The following is a 25,473-nucleotide window of genomic DNA, read 5'->3' on the forward strand; positions in this document are numbered from 1 at the left end:
TTAAAAGTAAAATTAAATTGGAAGTTAAACTTTCTGACTAATAAATTCTAAATAGATATCAAGTATTTTAAATGATGATTGAGATGGGCAGAACTTTTGGAACAAATACTCGTACTATGATTTTCATTGATACACCTTGAAAATGAGTTAATTTTTGATTTAAGTAGTGTATAACTTAATATGAGTGGCTTGTGAACCAAAAAGAAAACTACAACTGTAGTTTGATAAGAATTGCATGTCTATTCCAATGGAAAATCTGTATTTTTTCCAACAAGAATTCCAAGCATTGTGGCATTAGAATTCCTACAGGTTATTTACACATGCAGTGGAAGAAGTTTATCATTTCTGTTATTGTGAAGACTTTTCAATTTCTTCATTTAAAAAAAAAATACATGCAGTTGTATTTTCAAACTTGGATTCCAGTCTCGATCAATCAGTTCACAAAAACATCTGCATTCTAGTTTGGAGTTGGTGATATAGAGTTTCAGTTATTGCTTGCCTTTAATTGGTTCATTCTTTGGTCTGAGCAGCGTTATTGTCTAAGTACACTCTTCATCAGTGGCCACTTTTCCTTCTGTACCTTCCCAACTGCCTGATGTCATGCAAATCTATTTTGATAAAGATACTGTGATCTTTATGAAAAGTGTAGTAGGAGAGGTGAATGTATTAACCCTCTTCAGTGATGACTAACCATAATTACCTCTGTCTTGCTTTGCTATTACCTTTGTGACCTAATTAGCTGTGTTGCAATCAGCTAACTGAAAATGAGAATAGAATTTGTCTGGGAAGACTGTGGCTCAGGTAATATTTCTAAAAAGAGAAACTCATGGCTTTGAATCAAAGACTTTGTGTCAGAACTGAGAAGGAGTTTTAAAGAAGTTAATTTTAAGCATTTTTTTCTCCTTTCCAAGTTATGAAGGGTAGCTGACTGGAAATGGTAACACTGTTTTCTATGGTGTTGACTGAGCTGGTTATTTCCACTACTTTTAACTTCTCTTTCAGATTTCAAATATGTGCAGTTTTTTTCAGTTTGGCTTTTTATTTAGCTCAACATTGAGTATTGCATTTAGACATTTGGCTGTTGGGGGGGGGGGGTGCTACTGCACCAATTGTTGCAGTTAACATGCCAACATTTATTTACTATATGATGTGTGTGTGTGTATGTATGTATGTACACCCTTAATGTATACTTCCCCAAGACTTTTTTAATAATGCTTACATTTAGTGCAATGGAAACTTTTCCATGGTTTCCTTTATGTTCTTGTGACATTACAAAGAATTAAATTGACTAATGCAATACTTTTATAATTGCTGTCTGAATCAGACACACTAAAGGAGATGATCCAAGTAGAATTACTTTGTATATGTCAGGATGTTAAGTGTGTGTTGTTGGGCCGAGAGTATGATGGACCTTGAAGGAATTACACACAGAAATTTGTTATTTTGCCTGTTGTTCGTGTTCCGTATCTTCCCCTTTTAACTTTTCTATCAATCTATCAAGGCCCACCAAAGCTATCCTTTTTCTTCTTATACTTCTTTTTCTCACACTTTTTCTTTCAAACACATTATATTGCTGTGGGTGAAATCCAATTCCACATTCTCATTGCAGCTTCATATTTCATAGTGATTCTCTTGTATTTAAAGTCCCATATTTAATGCTGTCCCAAAGGGAAAATATTTTTATAAACTTTTTGTTCTTTGTATAGTTCTATAAGATTTTGTGGATCTGCTGTTTTAAACAAGTGGCTCCTGATTCTGTCATCTCTACCTTGGTACTGCTGATGTGCAGTGCTCCTATAAATTATGGATTGCTGAAGTATTCAAAGTGGCAAGTAAGCCCCCAAACATTTTTGGTGACCTGAGTGCTGCCAGTAATTAGCAATGTTGACATGACAAATGTCATAAAAAATACTTTGCCCACTGATTTTTAGAAACCAATTATATTTATACAGTACTTAAAATTATTTGAACCTGAAGTTATTTCATCAGAGGTTTTGTTCACCAGCCCCTCTTCATTTGTTTTCCCTGAAATATTTAAGAAAAAGCAAGTACATAAAACTCAAGATCTTGGCTTTTTTGTAACATTTAAAATGGATTTAAAAATTGTTTTTATTCATTAAGATGGTTGAAATTTCCCTAAACTTAATCTAATCCAAATAATTAGTTCAAATTGCATTATGGCAGTTTGGGAATTTAATTGGAGTTTTGAAATATATGGTAGCAGTCAAAGCGAGCATGCTGTTACTTTGTTTTAAAAGCAAATCAATGATGTCAAGACAGTAAAATCTGAGCAAGTTACTGGTTATTAAGTGTGACTTGAGCGCAATATTGCCAGCACCTCTTATTCATTTCACTAATGATTCAGAGTAGATTGAGTTAGCAATTGGTTGTGATAAAATGGTTCTGTTTGAGGACTGGACATATTAGCTGATCTTCCATATTTTTGGAAATATTTTACTGGGACAGTATGGGCTGGAGGTATGGATTTTTTTTAAAGCAAGTGGTTGGTACAGCATGTAAGATTTGGGCTGAAAGGCATGTTTTTGACATGATTTTGTTCCTCTGTATTTGCTTATTCATGGGACCTATTTTTGTGTCTTAACCATGTCTTCAATATCATTGAAGATGACCTTTCTTGTTTGGTGCCAGACATTGCATGTCATGCCCAGATCACTTGTGAAGTTTTATATAATTGAAATTTGTAATAATTATAATTTGATAATTTGTTGTTTTTTTTTGAGGGCCGTCAAGATCTGGGGAGGAGGTTCACTAGACCTACAGTCAACAGGACTGATGAACTCTTCCCCCCCCCCCCCCGATTAGTTGTTAAAATGTTTAATTTTACAAGCTGCCAAAATGTAATTTGTACTGTTCATGCAATTATCAGTCCCTCTGGGTTATACGTTAATAAAATGACCATTCCCTTATTTGAATTGGCAACGCTGTGGCATATTTACTGGAGTTCCAACTATTCATATTTATCAATACTTTAATTGCTTAGTAGAAAACAATATCAAAATCAGGGAATGACACTGTTTAGTGACACAATGGTGTGAATGGCAGTATGAATTTGGCCAGGTTGATGAATTAGCATGTCTATCAAAGAAAGTTAACTTCATGTAGTTAAGTGCAAGGTTCTCCATTTCTAGTCAAACAGAAAATATTAAAGTGAGAGGTAGCCACAATAAGTGATTTCATAAAGGGTTAGGAAGTCCATGTGCATGGGTTCCTAAAATGGAGCAACTGGGTATAAAACTTATGAAAGGTGTAATAGAAGGTTTGCTAATAATTACAGGTGTAGAATATCAAAGGTTTGGATGCTCTACTATACCAGCTTTGGAGATTTTATTTTTATTTCTAGCACCACACCTTCAGAAAAGGTCTTGAAGAGTGTCATACAGAATCACCAGAATGCCACAATGGATAAATTGGGGAGAGAATAAATAAGAGGCAGATACCCCAGAACAAAGTATGTAATAAGTAAATAGAGACCAGATTTTGCAATTGATTTGGCAAGTGGGGACATTTTTGACAAATGGACAATCTTAATTTGGGAGATATTTGAGTAGAATATTAAAAGCAAGGAAGTAATGCTGAGGTTTTATAAGACATTGGTCAGACTGCACTTGGAGTATTCTGAGCAGTTTTGGGTGCCTTGTGCTGGCATTGGAGAGAGTCCAGACGTGGTTCATGTGAATGATCCCAGAATGAAAGAGTTAATGTACAAGGAGCATTAAATGGCTCTGAGCCTGTACCTGATGAAGTTTAGAAGAAAGTGTGTGTGTGGGGGGGGGGGGGGGGGAGATATAATTGAAATCCATTGAATATTGAAAGGTCAAGATAGTGGATGTGCAGAGGATGTTTCCTCTATTGGGGGATCAGATGGCACAGGCTCAGAGTAGAAGGACATCCCTTTAGAACTGAGATGAGGAGGTAATGGCTTCAGCCAGAGGGTGGTGAATCTGTGGAATTCAGTGCTACAGATGGCTGTGGAGGCCAGGTCATGAGGTATATTTAAGGCAGAGGTTGATATGTTTTTGATTAGTGAGGGTGTCAAAGGGTAAGGGGAGAAGGCAGAAGAATGGGGTTGAGTAAGAAGAAATCAGTCATGATTTCATGGTGAAGTGGACGCAATGGGTCAAATAGCCTAATTTTCTTTAATCTTATGGTCAAATGTGCAAAAAACAATGCTAAGAGCATTAAATTATTGTCATTCTGTTTAAATTAGTGCAATCATTTGTGATTAACATTCTTGGCTATCAAAAATCAAGGGATATGTGTTAAGCTGGGTGGAGGGAATGAAGTTCTGAGCAGTCAAGATCTTTATGGGACTACTGTTCCTTTTTCTTACTGTACCATACAACTACAATAAATGCCCAGCTTGACATACTGAAATAACTTCCAATAAGAAACATTTTTCAAGTCCCTGGCTCTACTTCAAGTCAATACAATTTTTGTGCACTAAGTGCCAAAAGATAATTGAAAAGATTGTTTTAGTAGAAGACTGTGAAATAAAAGGTAGCTAAAATAATTGGAGGAAAATCTGTTTAGTTGACATGTAGCACTGCTTCAAATGAACACCACTTCATTTGAGTCAGATCTCTGAAATGGAGCTTGACCGTATAACTTCCCATTGAAAGTGAAAAGTTGTTTGATTCCCAAATCTTTTGGAAAAATATTTGCTTATTGGTCAGTTGGCTTGTTCTATTATCTCTGGTAATATTGGATGGAAATGAGAACTGGCAGCTTTGTAGATTATTTGATGTGGTCATCATTATTAAACTAACATTTTTATTCACCCTTAATTGCAAGCCAGTTCAAAGAACTAAGAGTTGACTATTTAAATGAAGCTGGGTAGTGCACGTAGGGTAGAGTAGTAAGGGTAACAAAATATTGCCCCAAAGATATAGATGTACCTGGAGAGTATTTGATAATGTAGGTGTTCCACAGTGAATATAATTGACATTAATTTATCATTTTAGATTTATTTAATTCCTTTGAAGTGCATTTGATTTTTACCATAAGGGAACCAATACTTCATTTGAGTCCAGCAGATTTTAAAACTTTTGGACAGCTATGTTACATTTTTGATGTGTTGCAATTCTGACCAGTATGACATTCCATTATCCAGACTCTGCTGATCTATGAATAGCCTACTTGTTAGGTCAACTTTGGGCTTGGACTTGGTGGGATGCGAGAGAGGAAATTGTGGAGGGCCTTGCAGATATAGTTGTTTCATCACTAGCTCTGGTGAAATTCCAAAATACTGGAAGGCTGTTGATGTACTGTTGCTTTAGAAGGGTAGCGAGGACAGACAACTAAAGGCTGATAAGCCTGACATCAGTACTGGAGAAGTTACTGGAGGTAATTCTGAGGAACTGGATCTGCCGGCATTTGGATAGGTGGAGTTAGATTTGGAGGGATCTTTGTGGCTTTGTGCATGAGAAATTATGCTTGACAAACCTTAGACTTTTGAAGGAGTAACCATAAAGGTGGATTTGGGTAGGGCAGTGAATGTTGTCTATTTGGACTTTTAACAAGGCCTTCTAGAAGATCCTGGAAGTAGATGGTCTGGAAGTTTAAGTTCCAGAAAATTGAGGGAGAGCTAGTTAGGTGGATACAAGATTGGGTTGGATGTAGAAAGCAGAAGGTGGTGTCTGAAGATTGTTTCTTGGAATGGAGGCTGGTTTATAAGTGGTGTGCCACAGAGGTGTGTGTTGGAAGCCATGTTATTTGGTGTTCATATAAATGACTTGGTTGTGAATGTATAAATGATCAGTAAGCTTTCAAGTGACATGAAATCAGGTGTTGCTGATGGTGGAAAAAGGTTATTGTAGTTTAGAGGGATCTTGATCAGCTAATGAAGTTGGCTGAGGAGTGACAATACAGTTAAATATGAGGTGATGCATTTTGTAAAGTCAAACCAATGTAGGACTTGTATTATCAATGGCAGAACACTAGGGAGCATATTGGAACGGAAGGGCCCAGGAGAGCAAGTGCTAAGTTAGTTGAAAATGACATCACAGGTAGATAGAGAAAGGCATTTTGCATGCTGGCCTTCAGTCAGGGTAATGAGAGTATGAGTTTATACATTATATTGCAATTGCATAAATTGTTGATAAGGCTGCAATTGGAGTACCATTTAAATTTCATCCCCTGTTATAGGGAGGATGTGATTAAACCGGAAAATGCAGTAAATATTTGAGGAATAGAGGGCCTGAGTTATACGGTGGGTTATTGGCCAGGCTAGGCCTTCATTCCTTGGAATGTAGGAGAGTGAGAGGCAACCTTATAGAAATATTTTAAAAAGTGAGAGGCATAGATAAAGTATGTGACAAGTGTTTTTTCCTAAGGGTAGGTGAGACCAAAATTCGGGAGCATAGATTTAAGGTGAGGGGAAATATTTAGAAGTGACCTGGTGCACCTATTTCACAGATGAAGTGGTTCAAGCAGGTACAGTGGTATCACTAAAGAAGGACTTAGATAGCTACATGGTAGGGTGGGGCTGAAAGCAGGGATTTGCGACTAACTGTGTGGGCATTGTGCATGGATTCAATATTAAGGGTTTCATCTCTGCTGTATTGCTCTGAGTCTAACTCCAGCTTTTAATTCCCCATTGTTAATGGCTCCAGAATAAATTGATGGTGAGCCGCCACCTGAGGAGAGGTTTAGTGAACCCAGTTCCTTTCTCTTAAGAGCAAAGAAGGATGAGAGGTGGCTTAACAGAGTTGTATAACATGATAACAGACATTGATGGTGTGGACTCCCATTCCTTGTTCTCAGTGCTAAAATGGCTAATACAAGAGTGTGTGGTTTTCAGGCGATTGGAGGAAAGTTTTCGGATGACGTTAGAGTTTTTTTTTTGCTCGGACAGTGGTTGGTGTGTGGAATGCACTGCCAGGGGTGGCAGTAGAAGCAGCTACATTCATAACATTTAAGAGACTGAGGCACGTGTGTGACAGAAAAAGGGAGGGAAGTATTAGATTGATTTTGGAGTAGAGTAAGAGGCACAACATTGTGGACTGAAGAACCTGTACTGTACTGTAGGGTTATATGTTGAGTTTATTTTAATCACCACAGCTCTTCTGAGATGATTTGTATATTTATGAATGTAGGTTGTCATAATGCTAAAGAGATGGTGATTTATTTTCAAGACAGGATGGTGTGTGACTCGTAGGGATACTTTTAGGTGGTGAGTGCCTTTGGTGAAAGGGACTGGGGATTTGAGAGGTGCTATTGTACTATGCTTAGCAAATAATTGCAATGCATTTTGTGTACTCTACCCATTCATACTACAGTGGTGGAAAGAATGAATGAGTGGCAGTTGCTTTACTTGTACATATAGTCTGACCTGCTTTCGTAGCCACTGTGTCTGCGGTTGCATGAATTGTCATTCCCTTAGGATGTTACTGACAGCCTTGGCTGTGGTGATACCATTGAATGTGAAGGCTGGCCATTGAACTCTTGGAAATTAATTATCTGGACTATAAGATGAACGGTACTTGCCATATATTAGACATGCCTGAATGTGGGCCAACCCTTTTAGGTATGGGTTGTTTTATTTGCCAAAGATAACAAATGTAATACATTTTGTGTAATTATTAGTAAACATCCCCTCTTCTAACCAGATGATGTAGAGGTAGTTGAGGAGCAGCTGAAAATGGTTGTGCCTAGGACATTGCTCTGAGGAATTTTGGTAATGTTAGAGATCCTGTGGTGTCTGATGACTGATCATAAAACCAACCGTGGTCTTCCATTGTGCAAGGTGTGACACTATCCACCGACATTTATTCCCCTTGAATTCAGGTTACCAGGACCACACTGTCTAACACAGCCTCTGTACAAAGTTAAGGTCTGGAGTTCAACTGTTGAGTTCTGAGGTCTGAAAATCAGCTCTTTTGGTTCATGATTGGAATAAGCTGGTGCTGAGCTCCCCTGGCCAAACATAACTGGGTATTGGTGAGCTTGTTATTGGAGTAAATGCCTCTTAATAACACTGTCAGTAACACTTTCATTTGCACTGCTGTGTGGAGACTGGGTGGGAGCTCACTACATTAGATTGGCCCTGTTTGTAAATCAGATGTAAACTGTTGTAAAATTCCAGTAATAGTCATAGAACTCTACAGTACAGAAACAGGCCCTTTGGCCAACCTAACCTGTGCCAAACCATCAATCTGCCTAGTTTCATTGATCCGGAAATGCTGAACAAGCAGATTTTTGTACTGTTGGATAGTACTCTTACTACCCTGCACTTTTATTTCACATGACACAATGGAAGCTGCACAATTTCAGTGGACCTGGTGAGTTTAAAGGAATTGGGAAGTATATAAGCCCAACAAGCCTGTGCTAACCAATTAACCTACTAACTTGTACGTCATTGGAATGTGGGAGGAAACTGGAGCACCTGGAGGAAATCCCAAGTGGTCATGGGAGAGCTGACAAACTCTTTACAGACTGGAGTGGAATTGATCCTGGGATGCTGGCACTGTAATAATGTGTACCAACCACTATGTTACTGAAATTTGGAACAAGAATTTATTCATCCATGTTATCGTGCATTATGTTTTCCTACTAGTTTGTACATGCTAGGTCAATGAATAATGCAGTGTCAACTAACTAGTGTCATTTAACTTTGAAGCTAATGAATATTTAAATCATTTGTGTTGGGAGGCTGTAGCTAGGGTAGTATTGTTGGGGTTGTCTTTGCATGGGATCTGCAAAAATAAATGTATTCTTACGCTAAGCAATTAAGAAGACAAACCTTTATTGCATTAGGATTCAAATACAAGAGTGAAGATGTGTTACTTTAATTATATCCAGCTCTGCTGAGACCACCCACACATAGAATATGGTATACAGATGTAGTTTCTCCATCAGAAGAGGTTATGATGGTTTGCCTGATTGATAGGGTGAGGGGATTAACCTGTGAAGAGAGTGAGCAGACTGGAGCTAAAGTTTAAAGAAGTTATTGAAATGTTAATATTCTTAAGCTAGTCAGCATATACAAGGGCACTGTTCACCTTGCTAGGGTGTCAAGAACCTCTGGGTCATAGTTTCAAAGTAAGAATTTATCTGTCAAAACTGAAATGAAAGGAATTCTTCATCCAGAGGGTAGCAACTAGGCTTCCACAGCTGAGTTTCTTCAGAGATGGATATATTTTCAGATTTTGTAGAAGTATGGAGACAGTGGAGGTCAGTAACGTGATGTAAAAATGAGCCAGGAGTTCTTAAATATAGAGCAGGCACTAGACCCTACCCCACTTATATTTTGCATGTACTAAATGCTTCCCAATTGAGGTCACAGGGGACCCTCCTAAGCCTAGCCAGTGAATACTTTTGAGTGGGTTTAAGTCAGAAATAAGAGTGGTGTTGAGATTTCTTTTCCTTTTTCTCTGATGGGTAAATTTGGTAATACCTTTGAAAATAGTTCATAAATTACTTGAGATATAAAAAGATAGACTTAAGTACTTTGCTACAAATATGAGAAATTGAGAGAATGAGATTATTTTGAGCACTGGTGTGCAAACTTGAGTTTCAATACATTCTGATTCTGTTTACTCTGCCATCAGTGTAAAATAGCTGCTTTCACTTTGGGCTTGCTACTTTATCAAGGAACTGAGTCCCGTCTCTCTTCCCCCCCCCCCCCCCCCCCCATATACTTCAACCAGTTTTTGGGCTATCTGTCCAGCATAGCCAAGTTTGAAAGTCTAAATTTGGATTCATTATAATCAAATCAGCAAGCAGCAGATGGGAAGGTCTCATCTTTAGTTGAAAATAAAGCCTTTAAAACACATGCGGAGTATTTTGAGCACTTCCTCTTTTTATTGAAAACCTACCACATGTATTGCCTTCCCTTTGATGCATTATCAGTAAACTGATTAAGTTTGCCACCAGGTGCATTTTTCTGGAACTGGGTAGACATAAGCTTTGAAATTTGTGATGTAGTGGAATGGATGATGGGTTTAGTTCTATTTTTACTACTTTTTCCCATTGTGATTTTTGTTTGCACTCTTATTTCAAGAGAATGAATGCAACCTTGAAGTATGATTTGCATATTCAGATGTAGATATTAGTGTTCGAATGCAGATGTAAATTGGCTAAGAAAACATCTACTTGAACCTCCATAATTTGCTTTCATGTGGATTAAGATCCACATTAAGATTAGATTTGGAGTCACAAGTTTATTTTGTAACTGAGTAAGCACATCCTCAAAACATTGGTTCTTGCAGTAATATTTTAGAAATTTAATTTATGAGAAATCATTTTATTTGGCAAAAAATGGGTTCAACCAGTGAAGGTTGAATTACCCAAATACTATATTTGGGTAGTTCCACAGAAAATTGTGTTCATTGTAAAATCTTCAACATGAGGAAGTTCCATTTGTTGACATTTTTCTTGAATAATCTTGGCAAACTCTACAGGTAACTATTTTAGTTTCATTGAAATAAAATAATTTTGGCTGGTCATTGATAAGACTGGTTTCACATACTGTGTTTCTGCTAAACTGCAATACTCAAAGGCTAGTTTGCTGTAGGACATTTTGCAGGATTTAGTGAAGAGGTTTAACAAACTTGAATTAACATTTATGGCTGTACTGTTTTAATAGTAGTGATGGTATTCTGAAGCAAGTCCATTGTTCCCACTGAGATGCACTATGGTACAATAGTGTCTGAACAGAAGTTCAATTTAATAAATAGCAGTCAGCACTTTTATCTTGCATTTTGAAAATGTCACGAAGTGTCACAAACCTTTGTATTTTCTGTATTAGAGAGAAATGTCCCTGTCAGTCTTGGTTATGATCAGATAAAAACCAATAGAGAAAGGAGAGTAGGACATGTAACAGCATTATACTGTACACCTTTAATGATTGCTTGAAAAATTATGCCATTAATTTAAGATGTTTAACCAAGCTGAAGTAGGGGTTCATACCAGGGGTTCTCGCCTTTATGCCATGGACCAATAACATTAAGCAAAGGGTCTGTGGGCTCCAGGTTGGGAACCCCTGAACTATACTAGTAATCATGCTTTTTTTCCTTTGGACAATAATCATTGCAATTGATAGCCTGTAACTTCCTTTTTGGAGTTGAACTTTTGAACCACCTAGGCAATCAGTCATTTTTGTGGTGTGAATTGAAATTTTAAAGGTGTAGGACAATTGTGGCAAGGGCTGGATTGAGGTGGCAGGGTCCAGGCCCCAGAGTGAGGAACAAGCTGATCTTCGGCTGATTTAAGCAGGGCAGATTGAAGAGGTCAGGGTGTCGGGGCTGGGGGTGAGGAACGGTCCAGTGTTCGGCTCACTGCTCAGCTAGGCTTACTCCTCTGCGTTGAATGGAGGCTGTGGCCTGCAACTAACAGGCTTGTGGATTGGCTGCAATGATAATTGGCTTCGTGCCTGTGAACTCACTTTCGTGAGCCTAAGTTCTAAATGTTATTTCCTTACTTTTTATTGTTTGCACAATTTGTTCTGTTTTTGCACTTTCTATGTTTGTCAGTCCTTTTAATTGGTTCTGTTGGTTTTCTTTGTTTTGTGGTTGCCTGTAAGGAGGCAAATCTTAAGGTATGTATACAGTATAGTGTACTTTGTACTTTGAAATGGCCAACTAACCATGGATCCGATGCATCTTAATCTTCTGGATGAGCCTCCCCTGAGGGTCCTAGTCAGATGGCTTAATAAAATCCATATAGATAACAACTTTCGTCAGTCACCCTCATTACCTCATCAAAAGACTCAAGTTACTGAGACACGACTTGCCCCACACAAAGCCATGCTGGTTTTCCCTTATTAGGCCATGGTTTAGCAAAGGCTCAAATCCTATCCCTATTAATTTTCTGCAGTAACTTTCCTACCACTGACATGAGGCTCACCAGTTTTTATTTTCCAGGATTATCCCTGATTCACTTATTAAATAGTGGAACATTAGCTATTCACCAGTCCTCCAGGACCTCACCTGTGGCAAGAGAGAATATGGCGATATTGCTCAGGGCCCTGGCAATCTCTTAACTTGCCTCTCTCAATAACCTGGGGTATATCCCATCAGGCCCTGGGGACATACCCATCTTACAGCTCTTTAAGGAAACCAACACTTCCTCCTCCTTTGCCTCAAAATGTCCTAGTATATCACTCTGCACTAATCTCCCTATCTGCCATGTCCTTCTCCTTGGTAAATACTGATGTAAAGTATTCATGAAGGACCTCATCCACATCCTCTGCATCCAATCAAATGTTCCATCCTTTATCCTTGAGCAGTCCTACCCTCTCCTTAATTAGCCTCTTGCTCTTGAGACATCCAGAGTGCTCTTACCTTGCCATCCTTGTCCTTCCTTCCCCAGAGTTCAAAGTAAATTATTGAAGTACATGTATGTCAGCATATACAACTCTGAAATCCATTTTCTTTTGGGCATTCACAGTAAATAGAAGAAACACATTAAGACCTATGAATGACTGCACCCAACAGGCTGGGCAAGCAACCAAAGTGCAAAAAGAACTCTGCAAATTATAACTGTCTGTCCCAACATATCTATTATTTTGCACCTGCCTGTTTTTACTGGCCCTGATATCTACCTTCCTCATTCCCTCCACTTTCTGTCTTGGTTGAGTTCCCATCCCCTGCTAAACTAGTTTAAATCCAAGTAGTACTAGCAAACCTCCCCAGGTGGGAAATTGGTTCCTCTCCAGTTGAGGTGCAACTTGCCCTGCTTGTGCAAGTCACCCCTGCCTCAGAAAAGGTTCCAATTATCTAAGAATGTGAAACCCTGACTAGCATATGCCACAGTAGAAATCCAGAGGTTACTACCTTGGAGGCCCTGTTTGTCAGCCTCTTTCCTAACTCCCTATAATCAATGTGCAGCACCTTTTCCCTCCTACTTCGGTCATTGGTAACAATATGCATTATACCTCTGGCTGCTCATCTTCACTCTTAAAGAGTATTCTGCATCTGCTCTGAGATATCATGAACCCTAGCACCTTGGAGACAACACACCATGCTGGCGTCTCTTCCACTGCCACAGAATCTCCTGTCTGTCTCTTCTCCCCCCCCCCCCCCCCCCAAATAATGAGTCTCCTATCACTATCGCTCTGCCTGACTACCCTTCCTTACTGAGCCTCAGAGCCAGTCACATTGCCTTGGGCCTACCCTGATAGGTCAATTCCCACCCCCCACCCCCACCACCAGCACCAGAATCCAAATGGGTATACTTGTTGCTGAGGGGAATGGCCCACAGGAGTACTCCTCCTGGTGGTCACCCATTTACTGAAGCCTGCACACTGGGCTTGACCACCTCAGTAGTAGTTTCATCTGAGGGGTTTTCAGCCTCTCAGATAGCCCTCAATACATCCAGTTCATTGACTTTGTCAGTAAGGAGCTGAAGTTGGGCCCACTTCCTGGAGATGTATTCATCAGGAAAGCTGTTTGGTACCTTGCACACCCACATTTCGAGGTGGAGTATTCCACTGCCCTGACTCGCATCCTGCACTCATTATGTCTTTGGCTTTAACTTCTACAATGAAATATTTGATTCCCAAAGATTCAGCACCCTTAGCCTCTGTCTTTCCTCACCGAAACCTGTTGAGCTGAAGTTTCCCACTCTAACCCTGGCCCACTCTAAGGGTCACTCCGCTTACACCTTGCTTTTTTTTTTATTGGCCCTTTCTAAGTTACAAATAACTGAAGCAATCTGCTCCACAGACAAGTCCCAAAGGGCCTGTTTGCTTTTTAAAACTGGTGCGTAAAGTCCACAAGGAACTGTCTCCAACTCACTCTGCAATCTCTTGCTCCACAGACAATTCTCTACTGGCGCTGTTTGTTTTTACCTAAAAAGAAGTATGTTTGTGGTCTTCTGCTGCTGTAGCCCATCCAGTTCGAGTTTCGACGTAATGTGTGTTCAGAGAAGTGCTTCTGCACACCACTGTGGTAATGTGTGGTTATTTGAGTTACTGTTGCCTTCCTGTCAACTTGAACCAATCTGGCCGTTATTCTCTGATCTCTCTCATTAACAAGGCATCCTCGCCTGCAGAACTGCTGCTCACCGGATGATTTTTGTTTTTCACACCATTCTTGGTTGTCTGTGTGTGACAATCCCAGGAGATCAGCACTATCTGAGATACTCAAACCATCCCATTTTGGCACCAGCAATCATACCACGGGCAGACAACTTTGATACAATTCCCCCTTTCTGATATTTAGTCTGAACAACAGCTGAACCTCTTTATGCTGTATATAAATGGTTTAGATGATGGAATAGATGGCTTTGTTGCGAAGTTTGCAGATGATACGGAGATTGGTGGAGGGGCAGGTAGTATTAAGGAAACAGGTAGGATGTAGAAGGAATTAGGCAGATTAGGAGAATGGGCAAGAAAGTGGCAAATGAAATACAATGTTGGAAAATGCATGATCATGCACTTTGGTAGAAGAAATAAATGCGGACTATTTTCTAAACGGAGAAAATTGAGGAATCTGAGATGCAGAGGGACTTGGGAGTCCTTGTGCAAAACACACTGAAAGTTAACTTGCAGGTTGAGTCGGTGGTGAAGGCAAATGTGATGTCAGCATTCATTACAAGAGCAAGGGTGTGATGCTGAGGCTTTATAAGGCACTGGTGAGGCCTCACCTTGAGTATCGGAGCAGTTTCGGGCCCCTCATCACAGAAAAGATGTGCTGGCATTGGAGAGGCTCCAGAGGACATTCGCAAGGATGATTACAGGAATGACAGAGTTATCATATGAGGGATGCTTGATGGCTCTGGGTCTGTACTTGCTGGAATTCAGAAGGATGGGGGGGGGGGGGTTCTCATTGAAACCTTTTGAATGTTGAAAGACCTAGACAGAGTAGATGTGGAAAGGATGTTTCCCATGGTGGGAGAATCTAGGACAAGAGGGCATAGTCTCAGGATAGAGGGCACCCTTTCAAAACAGAGATGTGGAGAAATTTCTTTAGCCAGGGGGTGTTGAATTTGTTGCCACGGGCAGCTGCGGAGGCTAGGTCGTTGGGTGTATTTAAGGCAGAGATTGATAGGTTCTTGATTGAACATTGCATCAAAGGTTATGGGGAGAAGGTCAGGAACTGGGGTTCAGGAGATTTTTTTTAAAAAAAAGGATCAGCCATGGTTGAATGGTGGAGCAGACTCAATGGGCCAGATGGCCTAATTCTGCTCCTATGTCTCATGGTTTTCACCATGTCTGCATGAGTTTATGCATTGAGTTGCTGCCAGATGATTGGCTGATTTAGATATTTGCATTAATGAGCAGATCAGAATCAGGTTTAATATCAACGGCATATGTTGTAAACTTTGTTAATTAAGCAGCAGCAGTACAATGCAATATCTGATATATAGGGAAAAACATAATTAAATCAATTGTAGTAAGTGTATGTGTGTGCCTGTCTTGCTCTCGCTCTCTCTCACTCATATACAGTGGCATGCAAACGTTTGGGCACCCCTGGTCAAAGTTTCTGTTAAGCGAGTAAAAGACAACTTGATTTCCAAAAGGCATAAAGTTACAGATGACACATTTTTAAAATATTTTAAGCAAGATTACTTTTTTATTTCCATCTTCTACAGTTTCACAATAACAAAGGAAAAGGGCTTGAAGCAAAAGTTTGGGCACCCTGCATGGTCAGTACTTAGGAACACCCCTTTGGCAAGTATCACAGCTTGTAAACTCTTTCTGTAGCCAGCTAAAGGCTGATTTATACTTGTGCGTACTGGCTACGCCGCAGCCTACGCAGTAACCCTGATTTTCACTTCTGCGTCGCTTTATGCCATAGTGAGCATGCGTTGGTGTGTGCCAAAACGCTAGTTGGCGGTGGGGATTCTATGCCACTGAGTTTCTTCGTGAGAGACATGGACAAGGAAATGCATTTCAAACATTTTTGCATGCCAGCAGGTAGATCTGACTATTTGGTTCATCTATTTCGCATTGGTGTACACACAGCCTACAGACATGGCGGAGAAGAAGCAACCGGAAATGGGTAGAGATGCTTCCAAGCTGACCAATCACATTTATTCCGGTCTGTGTCGCTGCAACGCGTGAGTAACTTTTCAGGAGAGGTGCACATCACCCTGCTGCCTAGGGCAAACCTACGGCGTTGATGCGATGCACAAGTATAAATCGGCCTTAAGAGTCTTTCAATTCTTGTTTGGGGGATTTTTGCCCATTCTTCCTTTAAAAAAGGCTTCTAGTTCTGTGAGATTCTTGGGCTGTCTTGCATGCACTGCTCTTTTGAGGTCTATCCACAGATTTTCGATGATGTTTTGGTCGGGGGACTGTGAGGGCCATGGCAAAACCTTCAGCTTGTGCCTCTTGAGGTAGTCCATTGTGGATTTTGAGGTGTGTTTTAGGATCATTATCCTGTAGTAGAAGCCATCCTCTTTATCTTCAGCTTTTTTACAGATGGTGTGATGTTTGCTTCTAGAGTTTGCTGGTATTTAATTGAATTCATTCTTCCCTCTACCAGTGAAATGTTCCCCGTGCCACAGGTTGCAACAGGAGCCTGTGATCGATCCACCCCCACCCGTGCTTAACAGTTGGAGAGGTGTTCTTTTAATAAAATTTTGCACCCGTTTTTCTCCAAACATACCTGTGCTCATTGCGGCTAAAAAGTACTATTTTAACTTCATCAGTCCACAGGACTTGTTTCCAAAATGCATCAGGCTTGTTTAGATGTTCCTTTGCAAACTTCTGATGCTGAATTTTGTGGTGAGGATGCAGGAAAGGTTTTCTTCTGATGACTTTTCCATGAAGGTCATATTTGTGCAGATGTCGCTGCACAGTAGAACAGTGCACCACCACTCCAGAGTCTGCTAAATCTTCCTGAAGGTCTTCTGCAATCAAACGGGGATTTTGATTTGCCTTTCTAGCAATCCTATGAGCAGTTCTCTGGGAAAGTTTTCTTGGTCTTACAGACCTCAACTTGACCTCCACCATTCCTGTTAACTGCCATTCCTTAATTACATTACGAACTGAGGAAACAGCTACCTGAGAACACTTTGCTATCTTCTTATAGTCTGCTCCTGCTTTGTGGGCATCATTTATTTTAATTTTCAGAGTGCTAGGCAGCTGCTTAGAGGAGACCATGGTTGCTGATTGTTGGAACAAGGTTTGAGGAGTGAGGGTATTTATAAAGCTTTGAAATTTGCATCACCTGGCCTTTCCTAACGATGACTGTGAACAAGCCATAGCCCTAGCAAGCTAATTAAGGTCTGAGACCTTGGTAAAAGTTATCGGAGAGCTCAAATTTCTTGGGGTGCCCAAACTTTTGCATGGTGCTCCTTTCCTTTTTTTTCACTCTAAAATTGTACAAAACACTAATCTTGCTTAAAATATTGAAAAGTATGTTTCATCTTTAACTTCGACTTTTGGAGATCAGTTCATCTTCTACTCACCTAACTATTCACAGTAAAAGAAATTTTGACCGGGGTGCCCAAACTTTTACGTGCCACTGTATATATTTTTTACGTATATTAAAAACAAAACAAAAACAGAAATAATAAAAGTGAGGTAGTGTTCATGAGTTCACTGTCTTTAGAAATCGGATGGCAGAGAGGAAGAAACTGTTCCTGAATCACTGAGTGTGCCTTCGGGGTTCTGTGCCTCCTTCCTGTTGGTAACAGTGAGAAAAGGGCATGTCCTGGGTGATGGGAGTCCTTACTGACAGATACCACCTTTCTGAAACACTGCTCCTTGAAGATGTCTTGTGTACTATGGAGGCTCGTACCCAAGATGGAGCTGACTAATTTTACAACTTTCTGTATCTTTCGATCCTGTCCAGTAGCATCCCTTGTACGCCCCCCATATGAGAAAGTGATGCAGCATGTCAGAATGCTCTCCACAATACCTCTGTAGATGTTTACAAGTGTCTTCAGTGACAATCCAAATCTCCTCGAACTCCTAATGAAATATAGCCATTGTATTGCTGCCTTTATAGCTCTGTCAGTATGCTGGGACCAATTAAGATCCTCCGAGATCTTGACACCCAGGAACTTGAAATTGCTCACTCTTTTCATTTCTGATGCCTGTGAGGATTGGTTCATCATCCCTCATACTGCCCTTTCTGAAGTCCTGAAGCAGCTCTTTGGTCTTACTGACTTTGAGTGCAAGGTTATTGCTGCAACACCACTCAGCTAGCTGGTATATTTCGTTCCTCTGCCTTCTTGCCTCCATCTGAGATTCTGCCAACAGTGGTTGTATCATCAGTAAATTTATAGATGGCATTTGAGCAATGCCTAGCCACGTAGTCATGGGTATAGAGTGAAAAGCAGTGAGCTAAGCACACATCCCTGACATGTGGCAGCGTTGATTGTAAGCGAGGAGATATTAATATTAAAACGCACAGATTGTGATCTTCCAGTTAGCAAGTCGAACCAGTTGCAGGGAAGGTACAGAGATCTAGGTTCCATAGTTTATCGATCAGGACTGTAGGAGACAGATACCACAGGGTCACTGGGTGCAGCAGGGATCTTCACAGCTGTAGTTATATTGCTCCCTTTCAAAGCAGGCATAGAAGGCATTAAGTTCATCTGGTAGTGAAGCAATGCTGTCATTCATGCTATTCAGTTTCACTTTGTAGGAAGTAATGTCCTGCAAACCCTGCCGGACATAGTGCATCCGATGTCACCTACCTCACTCGGAATTGTTTCTTGAAATAGCCCTCTGCAAATCATACCTTGTTTTCTTGTACAGGCATGGGTTGACTGACTTAAATGTCACAGATCTAGCCCTGAGCAGATGATGAACCTCCTGGTTCATCCATGTCTTTTGGTTTGGGAATGTACAGCAAGCCCTCGTCCAAACAGATTTTGAAGAAGTCAGTAATAACTGCAGTATACTCATCCAGATTCAAAGATGAATCCCTGAATAAGGTCTTGTAAGTGCTCCTGTGCTTCCCTTGTCCATACCTTGATCCTCGCTACTGGTGCTGCAGTCTTCATTCTCAGCCTGTATTTGGGGAATAGCAGTACAGCCAGGTGATTAGACTTCCCGAAGAGAGGCAGTGGAATAGCTCGGTAAGCACTCTTGATCTTAGTGTAACAGGGGCCTAGTGTGTTGCTTCCTCTGGTACTACAAGTGATTTGTTGTTGATAATTGTTTAGTATCTTTTTCAAGCTGGTGGTTAAAATACCACACCAGTCCTCTATATAAAGGCTTTGCATTAGCCTATTTTTTTTGTGAATCTTTTATTCATCTATGTACATGCTCTTCTAGTTCTTTAGATATGCTATGCTATCGTTATACAATGTAAGAGAGTATTCATTTATTTTGGCCCAACTTTGCATGGCTTTCTAGTGCAATACTGAAATCTTGCAATAACAAAGTGAATAGTTATATTACTGATTAAAATATCCCTGTAGCACCCCAGAAGTTAGCTTAAGTACCTGCTGATTATCCCTTTTGTTCTTTGCCTGTCAGTTTGAGCCAGTTCAGTTGTTTGCCTTCAGTTCCACGAGTATCAACTTTAGCTTAGTGTTTCGCATTGTGTTGTGACTGATTTTGTTTTCTCTCCATCTCCTTGACGCCATTGAACGTGAGTCCCGCAGTGCGTCTGATTATTTTATTGGTATATTGTCTATTTAGTAAATTTGTCTTAAATGTCAAGCATCATTTGATCTAATTATGTTTCAGAGGACATCTATTTCACCTTGCACAAGTTTTATACAATATGATTGCAATTATTCAGCTAATGTAAACATTTAATTTTCTTTTCTCTGCATGTTGCACTGTTGTAACTTAATTTTGAGGGAAGGGTGTATCAGAATATTATCCGACATAAGATATTGAATTGGTCCTTCAATTAATTGTGGTTTTGTTTTTACTCTTTTCTGTGCTTTCTCTATTGGATTCAAATAATAGTCCAATTGCTCTGATTAGTATCTACCAGCTGTTAGTTTTTCTGTCCTGTTTCAATGTTCTTGTTTTCCAGCTTTAAGCTGTTACAGCCAGTCAGTGGACTTCCAGGAAACATACTAGTTATATCTTAGGAAAGCAAAAATACTATCCACAACACCTTTTCAATTCCACTTTTTTATGTCATAACAGGAGCTCTTAATTCTTTATTTCACTGTTAAGGAAGGCCCTAATCAAAAGTGGGGCAAACTCCAGAAAAACAATTGAGGACAAGACGTCTCCAAAAGTTTAATGCTGTGGATTCCAGTTAATTGGGACACATTGACCCAATTAATTGAACTTTCATGGAAATAGTTAAAAAGGTATGTTCTTTTTAAAAAGGCTAACTACTATATAACTGAGTAACAAATTATGTATTTAAATGAATTGCGGAACAAATTAGAACACTACCAAAATTACTACAGTACCACAAAACTGTATATTAGTTCCAAATATTTATCAACAGAGGAATTAATTTAGTGTACACTCCGTTCCTTTGACTGTAAGTGAACAAAACCTGCGCATAGTGTAGATAGATTGCCTTAAAACAGTGCTTTAGGCAATTGCATCCTTCAAATCTTCATTTTAATTGTAATGTTCAGATGTTTGTTGATACCAGCAAATTCTTCGTAGTTCTTGTTGAAGTAATGAAATCATTTAATTTTCATTCCCGGTCTTGTCTGACATCGCCAAGCCTGTAAATTGGCTTTCAAGCCAAGCTCGAAACTGCAGTAAGCAAAACAGTTTTGAATTGACTTACCCTTTATTACTCGCCAGCTGTTTTTTTGTAATTTATTTTTTATTGAAGTTTTATCATCAAACAAACATTTCCATAAAATGTATTTCAGATACTGTACATATATATAATGTAATCATATTTGTCACAAATCTCCACATAATTATTTGAGGTGTACACTTATAGAAAGGAGAGGAGAGAAAAAACAATCGAAATAAGAAAACTATGTACAAAGTAGGGAGTGATTTTTTTAAAACAACATATTCATTGACTTGTGAGAATAAAATCAGGCCTATGAGGTGTTGTGTAGTTAAACCATTTTTCCCACTATGAACCAAATTGTTCCAACTTATGATTAACAGATGCTGTTATCTTCATTTTGTAAATGTCCACTGTAATTTCCATCCATACATTTAAAGTTGGGCTCTCCTGTGTTAACCATTTCCTGGTAAGTCTTTTTACCAGCTATCAGCAGTATATTCATTAAATTTTTATCTCTTTTCAACCATTCTTGAGGTATATACCCAAAATATATGGTCTTACTGTCTAAGGGTATTTCACATTTAAAGATGTAAATTTGTAGAATATAACTTAATCGATCTACTCCCTGAACAAATAAGAGCCAAGAAACACGAATGAAAAAAAGGGTAACGAAGGTGTGATTCCAAGGCTGGGGTCTCTCGATGACCCTGGGTTGAGCTAGAAGAAACGTCTAGCCGTGGGGAATAGCTCCTCCTACCTGTGAGTTGAGGGCCCCCGCTGCAGTACCTATAAAAGGAGTAAAAAAATTTATGTCCATTACACAGAAATGATTTCCCCATGTATGTATTCTCATTTAGGTGGGGAAAAAGGAGTGAATGAATGGAAAAAAAAGTAACATAAAATCCACATTATAATACGTATTTCTCAAGATAGGTATATCACCGTCTATTTTTGCTTCCGTTTAGTTTATCCACTTTTAAAGTTAGCCAAACCTTATGACTGTTCTGGAGGAGGTGAGGGCTGTCATCGGAGAACTCAGTCTCTTCCTAATATCCTTCTCTCGTCTTCCTCCCGTCCCCTGCTTTCTCGGTTCTCTTACTATTTCCCAAGCAGATCAGGATAACTGCTCAGCCAGACTTTCCCTTGGTTTGACCATGCTAACAGGCAATCCTCTGTTGTTCATGTCTGCGGTCACCTCTTCCACCGTCTGATATTGCTGTATGCCTTTGTAAAACACCCTCAGTTTAGCAGGGTACAGGGATTGGAATTTAATCTTTTCTTACTTTAATATTCGTTTCACTTTGAATATTCCTTCAGTTTCTGTCGGACCGCCGGGGGGGGGGGGTAATCTTGATCGAAGTATATTAACTTCCTGTTCCAGGACACCCTCTTCTTTCCCCAGGCCCTTTGTAGAACCTGCACCTTGCTTTTGAATCGAAGGAATCTAAGTACTATTGAGCACAGCTTACTTTTTCTGTCTCCAGAAGGCCTCGGGACAAGTGCACGATGCGCCCTCTCAATTTCAATCTCCATAGTTGGGGGACTCTCCATTGCTTCCTGCAGCAACTTTTCTGCAAACTCCATCATCGACAACCCCTCCGCTCCTTTGGGAACATTATAAATCCTGATATTTTTCCTTCGTGATCTTCCCTCCTGGTCAAACAATTTACTTTCCTGTTGATTTAATATTTTTATCGTCTTACTTAGTATCTGTTCCACATTTTGCAGGTGATCTTCCACCTTCTCAATTCGTGTCTCTGCCACCGCTATTTTCTGATTGACGTTGGCGAGCTCTGACTTTATATCATCGAGTTGCTGTTTTATATCTTTTTGGACTTCTCTTAACTTTTCCAAAATCCTTATCATATTTGCTGCTTTGCCTGAACGAGGCTCAGCGTCAGCCTCGCCACCACGCACACGTGTAGGAGAGCCGCGCATTGTACCTCACTCTTCCATAGGCTCTGTGGTAATGTATTTTTTATCTCCATTCTTGCATCCCCTTATCAATTCAGATATTTTCGAAAGATCTTGTATTTGATGGATTAATGGGGCAAAATATGCGTTTTTCTGAATTATCTCTTGATTTAAGCAGCTAGTCTGAACGACGACGTCACCAGAACCCCACTCGCCAGCTGTTAGTGACAAAAATCACTGCTTCTGAACAGACATGCAAGGGATGCTACTTAAAAATTGTTTGCTCTAAGCATGGTCTTGTGTCGAACAGCCACATGATGTGCATGCGACTAACTCTAGTTTGAAGATGTTCAGCAACATTCTTCTGTCCCAATTAAGCAGCATAAGGTCCCAAATGAATGAAGGGAATTACAGGTATTTTGTTGATTTGCTTTTGTTCTTTGAAGAGTTGTCCCAAGTAAGTGAGATCACTTACAGTCAGTAAACCGTTTTTTCTTGGGGGTGTGGGAGGAGATTATGTAAACTATGTAACTACAAAGCTTAAAATATTTGAAGTATTCCTTCAAGTCAGAGGAGTGTTTAACCTAAGATATTGCTTTAACAATACATAATCCTTATACACTATGGTTCATTGCTTCAATCCAGGCATGCAATTAATTTGGAATAAACAATCTGCTGGAGGAAACCTGTTGGTTGAACAACATCTGTTGGATAGCAGGAGGATGAATTGTTTATGTTTAGGGTTGAAACCTTGCATATTCCTTTCTTCCCACAGATCCTGCTCGACCTGTTGATTTTTTTTTAAAGCAGATTGTTGCTCTGATTCCAGTACTGCAGTCTCTTGTCTCCATTTAATTTGTGGATTCAATGCATTTAATTTGTGGATTCAATCTATGACACTTAGGTCAAGGAGGCAAACAGTCTTTGGAGGATCTATGATGGAGGTCACATCTTAGGAGTGCATGGGGACATGATATTACTAAATGTAGAATTTCAGCAATGTAACAATTTTGACTTCTACAGATTAGAAGTTAGTGAATTAAGTTATCCTTGGGTTCTTGTTGATCTGAAGTTTCTGTCACCCCAAGGGAAACAATGCTAGAACATCTGTTCCTGTCACTGCTAGGTGATATTTAAAGAAAAAATGTAAATTCTGAAACTGTTTGGGGCCAAAAGAGATAAACTTCACAAGGATAATAAATACCCAGAAGTAAGTAATGTGTTCCAGCCAGTCTGTTGTAGCAAAGAGCATTTATTAGCACTAACCCATGTAATACATGGCCTACACACAAAAAAAAATACGAGAATGCCAAATAATACCTCCTATGTTGCACTGCTTACAACCCAATGGCTTGGAAGGTTGAATTTTCAGATTACCCATTCCCAGTGTTCTCATCCCACACACACAGACCTGTCTACCAAAGTTTTCTTTGTTCCTGTTTATTATCTCATTCACACCTGTCACCCACTTAATTTCATCTGCCCATCATTCCCTTATTATCTGGACACAAACACTCACCCTTGTACCACTATCCACAGATAGCTATTTCTGCTGTAATGGGACAGTTATGTTCCGACGAAACCTTGCGTTAAAGAAAATCATAGTGAAAACAATTGTGTCAATGGAAAGTTTGGAGCAGGAATGTTTCAGACTTGCAATAGTTGTTACTTTTATACAGCATTTTCAAAATCAGGTTTTGTTACCTTTTAAGTTCATTCTGTTACTGCAAGCTAAAAGTACTAAACTGAATATTGCATTGTTTAGTTGGGTATCCTTGCAAAAAAGTCATAGAAGTGGTTACTTGACAATTTCCAGTGGCCTCCCTTTGGTGAAACTAAAAGCTTGTGTAAGAAACATGGTGTCTGATTACTTTGGGGAGATTGCATGTAAGCCACTTGATTTCCCAAGATAGCTTATTCTTCTGCTTGTCATTTTCCTAAGTAACTCTTAAATTATTTTCTAATTCCATTTGAAATGGTGTTAGTAACAAATTGATATGTCTTATGACCTAATCCACTCATTGCATTAAGTCCAGTATGTGTTATGGAAACATAACAACATAACTGCCTGTATTGAATCTTTCCCATTCCTTTGCAATTCTGTTGCAGGATTTTTACTTACACCTTTTGACTCTGCAGATGACAATTGATCGATTGAGTTCTTTTAGCTTTGTTTTTGTTTTGTCCCAGGTTATAGCATCTGTAGTCGCTTGTTTTCAAAATCAAATTGATTGGCTTTATAATCTCATCAGCATCTGGGCATCTGATTTTTGTTTTTTGCAGATTTTTCCAAAATAGTCTTGCTTATTGCAGATAATAAAAGGACCTGATGATTTTACTAAATATATCACTTCAGCCTGTAAACTTACAAAAGGCACTGGAGGAATGGCTATACTCGTACCTAGTTGGCATATGACAAACACTATGGCTGAGATTTCCAAAGATTTATATTTGGCCATTCACTTTAATGATACATAGTTTGCAGACTCAATTTTTGTACCCATGACTCTACCCACATCAGGCACTCGAGAGATTGTGTACTGCCTTCAGTAAACAAGAAACAGTCAACCCTGACTCCTTTCAAACCATTGTCAGGGACTTGAATCAGACTTGTTTGAAGAAATCTCTGCCCAATTATTATCATCAACATATTACCTGCAGCACTAGGGGTCCCAGCACACAGTCACTGCTATCTATAATTAGGGATGCCTACTGTTCCATGCCTAAGCTGCATTTTGGGAAATCTGATCACTTGGCTGTCCTCCTACCTGCATATAAGCAGAAGCTGAAGAGCAAGAGTCCAGAGGTAAAGACACCAAAGAGGTGCTCGTGTGAAGCAGAATAGCAGCTATAGGCTTGCTTCAAATTGGTGGATTGGGCTATTTTTGAGAACTTACTAGAGGATCTGAACAAATACACCGCAGTTGTCACAGACTTTACAAAAGTTGGTGTAGGTGAGTGTAAC

General features: G+C 39.6%; 1 protein-coding gene across 3 annotated transcripts in view; it reads left to right on the forward strand.

The window, feature by feature from the left end:
• Nucleotides 1–25,473, forward strand: part of LOC140727922 (integrator complex subunit 6-like) — a 128,615-nt gene that overhangs the window by 9,550 nt on the left and 93,592 nt on the right. The window contains exon 4 of one of the 3 annotated variants that reach the window (XM_073045904.1): nt 2,742–3,027. The exons of the other annotated variants lie outside the window; for them this stretch is intronic. Within the exon in view, the coding sequence (XP_072902005.1) occupies nt 2,742–2,993 (252 nt within the window). The 3' untranslated portion in view covers nt 2,994–3,027. Of the gene's footprint in view, nt 1–2,741; nt 3,028–25,473 lie in introns of those variants that run through there. 3 annotated transcript variants of the gene reach the window in all.

The sequence above is a fragment of the Hemitrygon akajei genome, chromosome 5 (assembly GCF_048418815.1).
Source record: "Hemitrygon akajei chromosome 5, sHemAka1.3, whole genome shotgun sequence".
Taxonomy (NCBI): domain Eukaryota; kingdom Metazoa; phylum Chordata; class Chondrichthyes; order Myliobatiformes; family Dasyatidae; genus Hemitrygon; species Hemitrygon akajei.